Genomic DNA, 14871 nt, shown 5'->3' on the forward strand with positions numbered 1-14871 from the left:
TTTGCGATCTGAATACTTCAAGTACAAGTTTTTTGATAAATTGAATTACTATAGCTAAAGATACCACGATTCATCAAATCATTACTTTACAGGCGGAATGATGGCTCTTGAAAGATGACTTACATGGGAATACAATTTTAAGTTTGAAGCACTTAGAGCAGTTGAAACCAATGGTGAGTGGGGAACCGGAACGACCTGCCTCGGAGTTTGCCCGGCCGGCAGAAGATCGGTTATGAGCTGTAACTAGTTCTCAGTGCCTTTAAGGAGCTTGGTTGTTTGATGCTGATAAGACACTAGTAACCGCATGCAAGTCATTCAATTGTGCATATCTCATACCGCAAATTTTGTGATCCTGTCTCAGCCCTCGGAACGACTTGTACCATTTGGTGACGCGTCCCACGCTAAGGTACGAGGCATTTCAACATTTTCTAGATCAAGTCCGGGGTGGCAATCCGCTCTTGATGATTAACTCGACGATTATCTTCGCCACAAATCACAATCGACAGCCCCCGGAAGGAGTTTCTATGTATATTTCAGTTCTTATCTAGTTCCCCGCACCCCAGATTCTATGTTGTAGATAAATTAAACACAATATAGGAATTTGTGGGGGCTTCTCGCTTGTAGATAATTAGCGCTGCTCCCCGTAAGCTACCCGGCCAGATATTTCATTTGGAAGTCTCCTGGCCTTAACATATTCGGCATTTCTCAATTTACTTGCCCGTTCTTAACACATCATGGACAAGAAGATGAATCCAGACATAGACTCCGAAAATGCTATAGAGCCGACACAATCCCATATTGGGGAGGTGCTAGACAAAACCATCCAGGAGGATGCCGTTTTCGGAGCCATTCAAGAAGGAGATACCAATTACCGTGATGTGAGCAATTGTTTGCCCGACACCTCAATTGATACCAATCTAATTCAATTTAGGTGAGCTGGATGGGAACGATGGCCTTGATGGTAAAGACACAAATTGGCCTCGGTGTTCTTTCAATGCCCAAGGTCTTCGACACGCTTGGGATAATACCAGGAATTATCTTGCTTGTTGTGATTGCCGGAATGACAACATGGTCAAATTGGATGATTGGAGTCTTTAAACTACTTCATCCTGCGGTCTACGGAATCGATGATGTGGGCAAAATGCTTTTTGGGCGAATCGGGTTTGAGGTATTTGGTGCCATGTATACCCTTTGTGAGTTTTTGACACAATTCAGTCCATTGAACCACAAGACTAACATAATATCATTAGACTGGATCTTCTCTGGAGGCTCTGCCCTGCTGAGTATTTCAATCTCCTTCAACGCACTTACTGATCATGGGACATGCACTGCGGTTTTCGTTGCCGTCGCCGGCATCATTGCTTTCATGTTCTCGAGTATACAAACACTGGCTCGTATATCTTGGTTAGCATGGGCAGGTGCCGCATGCATCATCACTGCTGGTATGCCGGTCTCGAATCCAAGGGTGTTTCCTCGTCTAACCAAATTATAGTTTTCATTGTGACAGTCGCGGTCGGGATTCAAGGCCACCCCCCGCCGATAGACGGAGTCGTCTTCCAATCGGACTATAAGCTTTTCGGTAATCCCAGCTTTATTGACGCCATGACTGCCGTATCGACCATTTCGTTGACCTACGCCGGTACCCCCGCCTTCTTCAATATCGTCTCCGAGATGCGCGACCCGAAGTACTACAACCGTGCTCTAGCCATCTGCCAGGTTCTCGTCACTGTGATCTATATTGTGGTTGGAACAGTTGTATACTACTACTGTGGCTCCTATGTTGCATCGCCAGCTCTTGGTTCGGCGGGAGTTTTGATCAAGAAAGTCAGCTATGGATTTGCTCTGCCGGGGCTCTGTGTTTCCGCAATTCTATTGCTTCATGTGGGTTATCGCCAGTAATTTTCAATCGACAATACAGACTTCAGAAGACGCTAACATTGATAACAGCTGCCAGCTAAACATGTATTTGTTCGCATACTTCGAGGGACTCCTCATCTCACAGGACAGACCATGATTCATTGGGTCACCTGGTTAGGATCTACCTTCAGTATCGTCACGATTGCATACATTGTGGCAAGTAGTATCCCCGTGTTCAGTGATCTCGTAGCACTTGTTGGGGCTCTCCTGGCGACGTCATTATGCTTTCAACCTATGGGTTGTATGTGGCTATATGATAATTGGACCCCCGGCAAACGTGATAAGTCTATCGGATGGTGTTTGAACGTGGCTTGGTGTGTCTTTATGATTCTGTCCGGTTTCTTCTTGACAATCGGTGGGACATACGCGTCGATTGTAACTATAAATAACTCTTATACGGCGTCAGGGGGATCATCTGCCTGGTCATGCGCTAACAATGACAATTAAATCATGTTGTCAGGCGCTTGGAGAACTGCTATGCCTGAACTATATTTTGAATGTACTAAATATCAACTTTGAAAAAGAAATACTAGTACTCTTCCGGTCCACTTCGAATTACACGTAGGAGAGTCCGAGTACGCTTTTACTAGTCGTCTACCTGAAAATATGAAAACAGTGCATCGATGAAGTAGCTATTATGAATTGCGTGAGATAGAGCACTGGAAGTAAAAAAAGGTGAGATAACACTCGATCATCGATCTGACAAACAAATGTTTCTCAATTGGGGCGAAAAAGCCGATGGGCCATCACTTGTTGAGACGCAAAGGCCGTGGCTGTCGGGAACAGATTACATTATTAAGGATGAGGCAGGGCAGCGGGGAAACTGGGGGCTTTGGTTGGGGACGTAGACAAGCTGGGAAGCAGCGTAGGCATGTTGAAATTGCTGCGGCTGCGCGACGCGAGAGTGGTTGATATTGGTAAAGGTCACGGTGGTGTGGCTGTTGCAGCTGCACTTGACACAGAAAATTACGAGGGAAACCCAAGCAACAGGCTTGGGCACACCGCCGATGGAAAACATAGCGACGCGCCCCAGAATTGACCCATGTTCGTCTGAGAACAGGAGTATTCGAAAGAATAGAAGTACCTAGGTAGGCGTGTTAAGACACATAACACATGTCTTAATAGTATGATGACGATGATGATGATGATGATGGTGATGGTGGTGATTGGTCGTCCAGGACCTCGTTGCACAATCTGTCCGCATCCTGGTTCTTATCCCTCGGAATCCAGACATACTCCACTTTCCCCTGATCTCTCAAATCGTCATCAAGATCCGAAGCCTTCTTTAGAAGATCTTGATTCGCAACATCATTACCCGCAGAATTGATCCAGCCATTCTTAACCCACTTGTAAATCCACTGTGACATGCAGCCAACCGCATATCTTGAATCAGAGTAAACAGTTACATCAAGCCTTGGGTCATTGTCAAGGTCATGATATAACGATAGGGCTTTCTCAAGTGCCAGGATTATGGCTTGGATTTCGGCACGTTGGCTTGTTGGCGGAGGATATTGAGGTAGACAGTCCGTCCAGCAGGTGTTGCGACCGTATTTTGGCACAAAAACGGCGGCAGCGGCTCCAATCGCCCCCGGTCTTCCGTTACCTCTACAGCCGCCATCAGTGTAAATTTCCATAACGTAGACCATGTCTGCGAGGGCTAAGTTTGCTGGGGTGGCTGCAAATTTTGGAGTGACAGACGGCAGAGTGCTATTAGAAGGCGTGACTGCGCTTTGTTTCGTGTATGCGCAAGTGTGTCGGGTAGTTGTGGTCAGCTATCTGGATAGTCTTCCCTAGGGTCATAGAGGGCCTCCATTGCTGAAAAGGCTAGTTCTTTTCACTGTGAATGCTCCGGCAAATATAAATTTATAGAAGTAAGAGCAGGATTCCACACGTCGTTGAAGCCTTGGAGAAGTAGGGATGGATATAGGACGAATGCGGGGGACCTGAGGTCGACAAACAAAGCCATGTGGTTCGTCATCAACAACCCGCAGAAAGCCGACTCTAGTACAGTGAAGTGCCACTGAATAATATCCTAATAGAGTAAAATGAACACTTAACAAGACATCAAATGCAATCATTTTTGGTGATCAATTCATCGTCACTTGGCGTTGTGGTGAAGTATGTAGGTTGAGACTCGGACTATTACTAGTAAGGATAAACTTGCGACTGGGCCAATCATCTTTGCACCTCCTGCCCGGTCCACCAGTTGATATTTCTGACTACTTCCCTCCGAGATCGGTACTATTGTAGAATCAAAACCCGATAAATAGCTTTTTTGAAAATGAATATACCTTACCCAAGCTCATCCAAAATACTATCCGCTTCAAAAAAAGACACAAAATCGCCATGAACATATTAACATCAATCCAATCGATACCCTATGCTAAGTTCTCCGCGGCGGTATGGAGTGAATCACCGGAAAACTCCACCATATCATTTAGCATGCTCCACAGACTATGGAGTATCCAAACTTTTTGTCATCGCCTTAGGTTTCACGCGCTAGGACCTATGTTTAATGCCCCGTTCGGCTTTCCCTACCAATCATTAATCTTGTGCAATTTTCTTTCTTTACCATCATTTTGTCTGAACTTACTTGAGGAATTTCAACTGTTGTCACCACTACTTTCTATCAACTCCGAACAGTTCTACTAGTATATGAGCATTTTCAATTCGCATAAAACTCATATCTCTTTGGCGAACACCACAGAACAGATTGAACCCGAGTACGAGACTGCCATAAAATGTCTATGAAACGACAAGGGCAATCAACAGACACACCACATGCTCCAAACTCATCTCGTGAACCAAATGACACACTTTCCGGAGACGAATATGAAGAGAAGTACCCGGATGGCGGCCTGAAGGCCTGGCTAGTTGTCGTCGGCGCTTTCGCGATGTTAATCTGCACATTCGGCATGATGAGTTCGGTCGGCGTCCTCCAATCATACTGGCAAACACACCAATTGAAATCATACCCGTCGAGTACAGTCGGCTGGATACCGTCGGTATTTGTCTTTTTCAATTTAATGCTAGGCATCCAAATTGGTCCCATGTTCGACAGGTACGGTCCTCGATGGATCATTCTCACCGGATCACTTCTCTACGTCCTATCTTTTTTTTTACTCGCCGAATGCAAGGAATACTATCAGTTCATGCTATGTATGAGTGGTCTCGGTGGAATCAGCAGCTCTCTCATATCGACACCGACAATGGCATCTATTTCACACTGGTTTCACAAGCGTCGAGGCTTGGCTACGGGTATTGCGATGGCGGGTGCTAGTATCGGAGGCATACTTTTCCCTATTATTTTGAGACATGTGATAGATCGATTAGGGTGGCCGTGGGCTATGCGTATCATGGGCTTTATTTTCGTCATCCTTCTTACTATTGGAAATCTTTGTGTCAAGGGTCGACTCCCTCCGAAGGCAGGCAAGGGAACAATTGACATGAAGTGCTTCTCGGATTCAAGATTCGTATGGACTACAGCAGGTGCATTCTGTGAGTTTTTCTATTATCGATTTTGATATCTGTTCACAGGCTAACTCCTTCACAGTTAGTGAAATTGTTCTTTTTGCATCGTTAGGTCTGGTACCTTCCTACGCAGTGGCTCAAGGATTCGGCTCGGGCACAGGCACTTATTTACTGGTTGTTTTAAATGCGTATGTATATCTACAGTAATTCAGTGGCGGACGCTAACATATATCAGAGGATCGGCCGTGGGACGATTGCTCGCAGGCTTGACATCCGATCATTTTGGCGCATTCAACACCATGGCTGTCATAATATCTGTGACCACGGTTTTGATTTTTGGGCTATGGGTACCGCTCGGGCATTACATTGGCGTTCTTTACCCGTTCTCTTTCATGCTTGGACTTGGAACTGGGAGCTTTCTAAGCCTGACACCTGTGTGTGTTGGTAGAATTTGCCGGGTCGAAGAATTTGGACAGTGGCTAGGAACTTGCTATTTCGTGAGCAGCTTCGGGTAAGATCTTCTCCTCCACGCACAAACTATATTATTTCATGATCGATTAATGAACTATTCAGAACCCTGGTGGGTATTCCCATCGCTGGAGAACTACTCCAGGTAGCGGGCCCAACGCGACTGGCTGCCGTTCTCGGCGGCATCTTTGGGCTAGCACTGGTGAATTTTATGATTGCACGATGGTCATGTTTAAAGTGGGAGTGGAAATGGTGGGCGAAGGTCTAATCACCAATATGTTCAAATATCATTCATTAGCAGGAGCCCGAGTAGTATTAAAAATGTTTAGCTACTACTACAAAAGCATCCAGGGATAGTATTATTGTCTGGGTAGTATAGAATACAGAATCTTACTAGTACGATGTACAAAATCATTGGAAGTATTTGTTAAAAATCTATGTTTAGAAGAAAATAGGGTTATATACCTTGTCAAGTTCAAGGGTACAACCAGACAAGCCGACAACTCCAAGAGAAGAGATAAAAACAGTATACACGCCCGGAAAGCAATCTCGCTCTCAGTCAAATATTCGTAGACCATTATGCAGTGACAATGTCAGCCCTCCATTTCCATATGACAGGCAAAATCCAAGCGAAGGAGAGAAATGAAGGGAGATTCCAATGCCACGTTCAACCGCCAGACTCTTCACAGTCCCCGTTCTCTCTTATTTACATCCTCCATTTCCGAAAGCACAAATTTGTTGAACTCCTCCCAGCCATCAAGGTATAGATGGTGGCCGGCTCGCTTGATAACAACAACCTTAGATGAGCCTTGATCGCCATTTTTCTCCTCGGGGGAGGCCGAAGCCAGAACGCGGGACTTCTCCTCGTCCAGGCGGGCTGCGGCTGCATGACCGCCCGAGACATCCATCCAGTCATGATCACCGTACATAAAAACAATCGGGATACCCTTCTCACGTTGAGGCTCTTGGGGTGTCAATGCGTCGGGGGTGGAGTAGCGGGTACGTCAGAGCTGGCGGTTTGCGGGGCCTCTGGTTTGGGAGCGGATTTGGAGAAGATGGAGCACGAAGAAGATGCTGGAGTTTGGAACGGGTTAGATGCACCGGGTTCGATCATCTGTCGGCCAACCCCATGAATCCGACGGATGAGGGGGCTGCGAGCAAATGCGCCAGGGGCCAGAATATATGCCAACGCATATTCTCCACTGCCACGGAGACTGAAGATCGAGTACGAGTAGTCATGGAGAGCCTTGGCTTCCTCAGCAGGTAGGTGGGAGAAACGACGTGACGTCCAGCCAGACACAATTCGCGGACCGAGAGGACCGGTCCAGCGCACAAGACTGAACGGGGAGATATTCGCGTCCCAAAGATAAGCGAACCACTTGGGCATATTCCGACGTGGCGGTTGATTGACAGCGGCACCGGGTTCGGGATTACGCCCTGTGATGAAGCTGCCATCGGTGGTCTTCGGCGCACTTCCTGGAACCGCTGCAGCCGAGGTGATGTCCCTTTGGTCCTGAGTGAGCTCGTTGGCAAGAGTGGACTCGGAGGGTTCGGCTACATCCGCTGTCACTGCGTATGGGTCCTCAGGAATACCAACTGGGGACGCGAGGATAAGCTTATTCAGGTGACCAGGGTACTTCAGGGCGTAAGCGACGGCCATGTAGCCACCCAGGCTGTGTCCGAGCAAGGTGAATCGGTCGATCTTGCGTTTGATGCGCCATTCCTCGAGAGCATCCACAAACCATGCCTCGGCTTCGCGAATGGCCTCCTCTCGCTCCTTGGCTTTGATCTTGAACGAGGGGCGCGTACTACGACCCATCCCTAGCATATCTAGGGCATGTAGCTGCCAGCCTCTCAGTCGGCTGAGAGGCTCAAAATTCTTATAGAAGAATCCCAGGCCTGCACCATAGCCGTGTAGCATGACCAAATGTTGGTCAGCATCCTCACCGACTCGTTCAACAGAGAACTCGTTGAGGGCGCGGTCTTTGCCACTCAACTCAATCATGCTCGAGCTCCATCGGCGCGGGCCATACGGATCGTTCAATGAATTAGTGGAAATTTTGCCTTGTTGGTTATGATCTGCCGACTGGAGGCTACTGGGAGCTGTGCCATTTGGGTAGTCGGTGGTGTTGCCAGTTTGGAGATGCGTTGGGGGCTGGTGATGGAGGTAAGGAAGGTAAGAAAGGACCTTGTGCTCAGCGGCCGCGGCAGGAATACGAGCCCACTAGACGAAGGAGAGAGAGGTTAGAACAAATTCTGGTAGATAGGATCTCTTTTGGTCGCATTTGCAGGCAACTTACCCACTGGCTAAACCCTTCACGGTACCCCAACGGAAAGAAAGAGTTGGCTGCCGCAGCGCCCGCAGCGGCTTTAGCAGCATACGGGGTACCAGTTCGATCTTCCGAGCTTGAGGTGCGGTTGCTGTGCTCACGAGCCTCCCTTTCCGATGAATTCAAGGACTCCGACGCCATCGTGGAAGCCAGGCGACACTTTTGAGTGTAGGTGGCGAGGGGTGCGGAGTGCGGGCAATCAACCCAATGTTGTTGAGCAACGGGTCGAGAAATAAGAGTTGAAGTCTTGCGAGAGAAAGCAGGTTGGGAAAAATGATTTGAAAGAATAAATCGAGTTGAAAGAAGGTTTGCGACAGTCATGGACTGGGGGCTTTGAACACGGAGACAATCGGCGACGAGGCTTAACCCCGACAGGCAGATGCGCATGCGCAAATGAGACAGGGTAAATATGAGAGGGGGAGAGCACAATAGGATATGGAGGTATAGTAGAGATGCAGTAGAGATTCCGACAGTTGAAGACACTGGAATGGCAATGTCCGAGGTAGAGAGAAGAAGAGAGGGAGAGAGGGAAGAAGAGTAAAGTAGAAGGAAGGCGGATGATGTCGTGTCTTGCCGCCATTCCCTTCCGCTCTCCTTCTTCTCTACCTCCACTTCACTTCTCAACAATCCTCCTCGGGGCCGCCACGGCCAACTCTTTACAAGCATGGCTTCGCCCTTGGACCAAATCGTCAAGGGTGCTCCCCTGCCTGAAGTTCATGCTCCTACGCCGGAGCCATTGGCTCCGGCTTCAGTTCCAGCTCCAGCTCCAGCTCCATTCTCGGATTCCTCCTCCCCGCCACGGCCCTCAACACCAGATCCGCTGGCCATCGCACCCGACTCACCTCCCCAGATATACCTGAACCTTCTGATTATGGAGGCCTCATTACGAGCGCAATATCTGGCCCTCCGTGAACGCCGTCGTCAGAATACTTTCTTCCTACTACTCCTTGCGGGCTGGATCGCTTACTTCTCCTACGCCTTGTTCCTACGCCCCCCGAGAAGATGGCCTCGGCGTCGGTGGTTCCGTTTATTGGATGGTGGAGATGGGAGAAAAGGTTGCTCTCCTTGGAGGAGTAGTCACTGCACTCTTGGTATGGGGAACGGGGCAATGGGAGCGTGGAATCCGCTGGCCACGGCGCTGGCTCGCCGTCGCCAACCGCGGCCTCCGCACCATGAACACCAAGATCATCATCATCCGTGGCCCTTGGTGGCAGGAGTTGCTCTCATACGTCTCCTTCCTATTTCCTTTCTCCGTTCCCTTCTTCCCTTCTCCCTCCGGCAACTTTCAACTTATCGAACGTCACCCCAACGACAAACGCGGTAGTCGGCAGCACTACCAGCAATACTATACCAGCGCGGATAGTGAGTCCGGCCTCGTCGAGGAAGATCTCAGTCCCGGCGGCGATTATATTCATCTCCTTCTTCTCCCCAAATCTTTCTCTCCGGAGTTCCGCGATAAATGGGACCAATACCGCACCGACTTCTGGTGTTCCGAGAACGAACGCCGCGCAAAGCTACGTCACCAGCTGCGCGAGAGAGAACGTCAACTTGCTCGATCAGAGGGAAACTGGCTCGGACGCCTTGGCTTGGACTGGCGCGCTTCAAGGCGCCGCCGTCTTGTGGCTGCGACGTTGCACCGTTCTATTGAATCGGAGAGCAAGCCTCCTCCTCGCCCTCATTCCCTCCACCAGCATCAACCGTCCAATTCGTCCAAACTCACCCAAGAACACCGTGCCCCCTCCCTTCGTCGGAATACTCGCTCCGAGTCCTCCCACTCCCGTACCTCTTCTCGCAGCACTACCCCCGTTGACGTCGAAGACCGTCCGCCTTCCCGCTCCTCTACCTCTGGTCGTCCCCGACGCGGAAGTACAACGCCTTCTATATCGGGTGGAGATCAAAGTCCGCAGCAGAGAAAGCGGAAGGGATCCAAGTCCTTACGTCGGGGCTTGTCACCTTTAACTCAGGCGCAGGTGCGCGAGGGTGTGCGGACACCGTCTTTTTCGTCCGATGACTCGGTGCTGGTGGGTGATAGAGAGAAGGAAAGTATACTGACCTCTGTACCTGAACCAAATACTGCTTCTTAGAATTGCGACTATACCTTTTGTTTCATGCCGTTGCTTGGGCAGTTTCCTATCTTGTAGTACCCTGAGATATCTCTTCCTTGGTACGTGGTGTTACAGGTTGTGACGAAGGTTCTCTTCGATGTTTTGGACTTTGCAGCACGGCAGTTCTCTATAGATACCAGTAATGCGGCATGAAGCAAGCATTCATTTTTTCCCTTCAATTACATTTTCTTCCAGTGTAAAAGCAGGGTGGATGTCCGTCGGGTACTATGGATATAGATGGCCTCCAAACTTAAATCTTGAAGCTATGTCTACTACTACCGAGTGCCTTCGACTCTATGGTGGGTTTCGGATACGAAATGTACTGCCATATATTCTTATTCTTAATCACTTGATCCTATCCAGATCCCCCAATGCATCGACGCCTTACTCCAGACAAAAAGGAAAACATGACATCATCCCAATGCAGCGAGTAAGAAACATGTTCATAAACCAGCATCATAATCCCAGGATGTCCGGGACTTTCTCCTAGGAAAGACTTGAAAAAACAACGGTATAGCTTAAATACGGTAGACGTTGTCATCATCCTCGAGGAACCTATTGCGGAATCTATTAGTTATGTGTGTCATAATACCAGTCGGTTCAAGTTTAGGTTGAATACTCACATTAGCAGGTTCTCGTCGTTCATCTTGCGCAGAGCCGAAGTGGCCTCCGCACGAGAGAAGATGTGGGCACCTTGGCTGGGCGAGGCACGGATAGCCGTATTGATAGCCTCGATCATATCATTAACGTTAGTCTGATCGCCATCGACGAAGACACGAGATCCCATGAGAGGACCCAGTGTCTGGCGGAAGAGAGCAAATCGGACGGGTGTGATCTCCACGGCAGTCGGTTGGGAGTCGTCGCCCTGTGATTGCAAGAGTTGTGAGGCAGGGTGCGAAGATGCCACGGACATCTGGGAGTCTGTCTGGGTTTGTGTGCGGGTAGTCTGGCTCTCCGGCTCCTCTTCGGGAACAGCGGAGCTGGCAGCACCGCGAGTTGCTCGTGCCCGAGTAGGTCGGCGACTAGGAGTGGCTGTAGAGGTGCCTCGGGCAGGGGTTTCGTCCTCGTCGTCACCCCCAAGCTCGGGATCACTGTCGTCATCCGAGGAGTCCTCGTCGAAGGTAGCCATCTTGCGCCTCTTGGTACGCTTGTCCTGTTCCACCTCCTTGAACATGGCGAAACGCAGAATAGCCTCGGCATGCTTAGCATCCTTATCATCGACTCTGTTTGAAAGGCGCGCCTTGGCGTGGGCAGTTGACAGACGGATCAGCGTCTCCAGGGTACGGGGTGTGATGGGGAAGTGCGACGCTTGTTGCCGAGGAGCTCGTCGTTTCGTAGAGCGGAGTAAACAGCAATGATATGGTCCGCTGCACCCTTGGTGAGGACAGGCTTGACTCGGGATTTGGCGTACTGGATGTACTTCTTGATGAAAGGAATGCTGATGATTTCCACGTTGTTCTTTCCGCGGCTTCGGGCTGTGTTGATCATTCCGCCGTGGAGCATGACGTTGAACTTCTCGTAAACTTCTGTGGTGTGGTTCTTCTCTCCGCGATCTTCGTTGCCTACACCGAGGGTTTGGTTCATTTGCTCACGGACTGGGGCACCCTCTTCGGTTCCAGGCTGACGGTAACGGTGCATGCGGAGGACGTGCTCGGAGACCATTCTGTCCTTTGTATCTTCAATGTCATCTGTCACGATGAAAAGCAAATCGAAACGAGAGAGGAGGGAGTCGGGGAGAGCAATGTTCTTGTGAGGATCCTTGTGGGGATCATATTGTCCATAGATAGGGTTGGCGGCGGCCAGAACACTGCAGCGTGCGTTCAGACTAGTGTGGATGCCAGCTTTGGCAATGGTGACAGTCTGCTGTTCCATGACTTCGTGAATGGCAACACGATCGACATCACTCATCTTATCGAACTCATCGATACAGACCACACCTCGATCACCTAGAACCATGGCACCAGCCTCCAGTCTGCGTTCGCCCGTCTCTTTGTCTGAGGTAACAGCTGCAGTCAAACCGACACCAGAGGAACCACGACCGGTTGTGGCGATAGCAAGAGGGGCGGTATTCAACACGAATCGAAGCAGCTGGGACTTGGCAGTCGAAGGATCACCGACCATCAGAATGTTGATATCACCACGAAGATGAGTACCGTTTTCCAAGTTCTTCTCCATACCACCAAGCAACATTAGTAGAATAGCCTTCTTGATGTAGTCGTGTCCGTGGATACTGGGTGCCAAAGAATGAGACAACAGCTCGAATACATTCTTCTTCTTGGAAATTTTGTTGATATTGCGGACGTCGGTGTCGGTAATGGTGGCCTGAGCAACGCCACCGCCAGACTTGGAGGATAGTTGAATAATATTGTTGGCCATAACGACAGTTCGGAAAGTGGAGGACCCAGAGCCTGCATTGCGGTTACCCAAGGTGCGGTAAATACCGACCAGTTGAATTCTGTCACCAGGCTTGGCCGTGTCGACCAGATCGTCGTCAAGAATCACATCAACACTGCGGGGCAATTGTCCGGCCGGGGCTCGTTCGGGCATTTCTTGGATTGAAATCGATTGGTGGTCCATGTAAGTAGAGTAGCCGTATTCAGTGATGAGCTAGAAAGTCGGAAATTAGAAACCACAATGGTTCGTTGATCTAGGAAGGTATACATACCGGGTTCTTGTCCTCATCTTCTTGAGGGTAGACGTTCAGGCTGGTGGCACCACTGGCAGTCATAGTTTGGTCGCGGTACTTTCGGGCAAGGAAACGGTCCTTCTTTTCGCTGTAGTGAACACTTTGGACCACCTTTGGTCGGACTAGGGAACATTTTGTCACGATTCCCTCGAGGGCCACCATGCGGTTCAATTGCTGAGATCCCAATGTGCGGGGATTGCAGGAGTACTCTCCGAATGCTCCGTGGAAAGCGCAGTAGTAAACCTATCGAAGCAACTCATTAGCATTGCGTTGCTTGGATGCACGTCTCCAGATGCGTCAATCGAGACATACCACTTCATCCGCTGACTCTTTCTTTCCGGGCATCACATGCTTCACAACGTCTTTCAAGGCGGCATCGAAGGATTGTGTGTATTCGAAGGGAGATGTGAGAAGTCTGTTTGAGAATATGATCAGAACCAAAGCCATCATTTTGGAAGTCCGAGAGATCAGAAAATGTTACCTACCCATCAGCCATCTCCCTGCTATGTTGGCGAAGGTCATCGAGATCAACCTGCAGATATCAGTTACCCATTCCCACATTGCCAAGGGGTTGACAAAAACACACCAGCAAACGGCGTGAACCACGATTGAGCATCACCACAATATCGGCTCGGTAGCTGTTTCATCTTGTCAGAAAGAATCCCTCCTCCAAATTCATATCAAGTCGCAAATCGACGAACCTCCGTGCGCGGTTATCGGCTGAGGAGGAAAAAAGCACCAGGTTAGAAAACAATTTCGGTCGCAGCGCAGCAGAATGTTGCAGACTTACTGGGATCAAGAAATTCCTTCGCGGCCCGCACGCGATCCTGCGCGGCCTCATCACGCAACTGGGTATCCATGGTGGTTGTGGTGGTTTCAATGTGGGATATCGACCAAGTCCAAGTCCAAGTCGAGGGGGAGAGATGATGGAAATCAACGACCCTCCCAGCCTGTGCGGGTCCCAGTTAGCGCGTCCCGATTAGGCAAAATTGGAACGCGTGAGTAGACGCGTTCGCGTCGATTATGTAATACACTCGAGCACACTAACCAATCAGAGCACGAGACCCCAAGTATATACAAAGCACCCACCTGGTTTTAATTCTTATCAGAACCTGAACTCAATACAGTCAGATCAGTTCAAAGTTGTAATGTTTCAACGACGCTATTTGGTTAAGACTAAGTATCCTGTATTCGTGTTGCGTGACGTATCTCATGGCCCCATGGTTTCCGCAAGCCATCATCTATATAACAACTTGGAATCAAAGGTTGACTCGGCAACTGTGCTGGACTCCCCAGCTTTCGAAAAGATAGCCATCCCACATGATGTCCGTTTTTCCGTTTTTTGAATGCTGTAATTCTCTTTCAAGCATTTCCGGATGATCGATGCTGTGATCCAGTTGCGAATATGAAGGCCCGGTGGGTTGAGATCCGGGCTACCTTCTCCGCCTGAATCTTCGAGAAGGTTTGTTTCTTGGGTTCTTTTTGGAAGAATTTCTCTGGATTATTGTGCGGGAGTATTTCTTGACGAGGTATTTTGTCCCGCGAGCTGGTATGTTGAATATTCGTAATATCCTGTAGTGCTCATCCTGTGCGGGGGGGACTGGGGATAGACCTGGGAATACATCTGGGCAGGGATACAGAATCCATCAAGTTTGTGGGCCTTGTCTTGCGCGGATGACAACCCTGATCTTTCCATCCTCGAGGTTTGCAGCAGTCTGTGACCGCCCGACTTCAAGAGCAAGGGAGGAAGAAGGTTGGAGGCGTATGGGCGACTGTAAGCATCGGGTTTCTTTTTGAACATCACGAACGGTGAAGTAGGTAGTGCCCACACGGATCTGAAGCGATTTCCATTCATCTTTGCTGATGATTCCCTGGAGCATCCAGTCAACAACAG

At 49.4% G+C, this 14871-nt stretch overlaps 6 protein-coding genes across 6 annotated transcripts; 3 read left to right on the forward strand and 3 right to left on the reverse strand.

Annotated features, from left to right (window-relative positions):
* Positions 1-734: 734 nt before the first annotated feature.
* On the forward strand, positions 735-2364 carry N7509_003289 (amino acid transporter; the record flags this gene model as incomplete). The annotated part of the gene is made up of 5 exons (XM_056627926.1): positions 735-878; positions 932-1193; positions 1251-1442; positions 1493-1881; positions 1948-2364. The coding sequence occupies 5 exons, from the start codon at positions 735-737 to the stop codon at positions 2362-2364; spliced, it is 1404 nt and encodes a 467-aa protein (XP_056490660.1).
* Positions 2365-3035: 671 nt separating this feature from the next.
* N7509_003290 (ribonuclease H1) lies at positions 3036-3563 on the reverse strand (the record flags this gene model as incomplete). The annotated part of the gene is made up of 1 exon (XM_056627927.1): positions 3036-3563. The coding sequence occupies one exon, from the start codon at positions 3561-3563 to the stop codon at positions 3036-3038; it is 528 nt and encodes a 175-aa protein (XP_056490661.1).
* A 1095-nt stretch (positions 3564-4658) lies between these two features.
* Positions 4659-6124, forward strand: N7509_003291 (uncharacterized protein; the record flags this gene model as incomplete). The annotated part of the gene is made up of 5 exons (XM_056627928.1): positions 4659-5415; positions 5471-5576; positions 5624-5824; positions 5894-5899; positions 5962-6124. 5 exons carry the CDS (start codon positions 4659-4661, stop codon positions 6122-6124), a joined length of 1233 nt encoding a protein of 410 aa, XP_056490662.1.
* A 415-nt stretch (positions 6125-6539) lies between these two features.
* N7509_003292 (putative alpha/beta hydrolase) lies at positions 6540-8327 on the reverse strand (the record flags this gene model as incomplete). The annotated part of the gene is made up of 3 exons (XM_056627929.1): positions 6540-6818; positions 6860-8080; positions 8157-8327. The coding sequence occupies 3 exons, from the start codon at positions 8325-8327 to the stop codon at positions 6540-6542; spliced, it is 1671 nt and encodes a 556-aa protein (XP_056490663.1).
* A 523-nt stretch (positions 8328-8850) lies between these two features.
* Positions 8851-10270, forward strand: N7509_003293 (Spo7-like protein; the record flags this gene model as incomplete). The annotated part of the gene is made up of 2 exons (XM_056627930.1): positions 8851-9106; positions 9186-10270. The coding sequence occupies 2 exons, from the start codon at positions 8851-8853 to the stop codon at positions 10268-10270; spliced, it is 1341 nt and encodes a 446-aa protein (XP_056490664.1).
* Positions 10271-10809: 539 nt separating this feature from the next.
* On the reverse strand, positions 10810-13837 carry N7509_003294 (MCM DNA helicase complex subunit MCM3; the record flags this gene model as incomplete). Its single annotated transcript, XM_056627931.1, has 9 exons — positions 10810-10858; positions 10915-11531; positions 11576-12898; positions 12957-13220; positions 13290-13392; positions 13463-13509; positions 13564-13615; positions 13679-13697; positions 13768-13837. 9 exons carry the CDS (start codon positions 13835-13837, stop codon positions 10810-10812), a joined length of 2544 nt encoding a protein of 847 aa, XP_056490665.1.
* Positions 13838-14871: the final 1034 nt, after the last annotated feature.

The sequence above is a fragment of the Penicillium cosmopolitanum genome (genome assembly GCF_028827165.1).
Source record: "Penicillium cosmopolitanum strain IBT 29677 chromosome Unknown utg000005l:1.0-4006212.0:1.0-4009387.0, whole genome shotgun sequence".
Classification (NCBI taxonomy): domain Eukaryota; kingdom Fungi; phylum Ascomycota; class Eurotiomycetes; order Eurotiales; family Aspergillaceae; genus Penicillium; species Penicillium cosmopolitanum.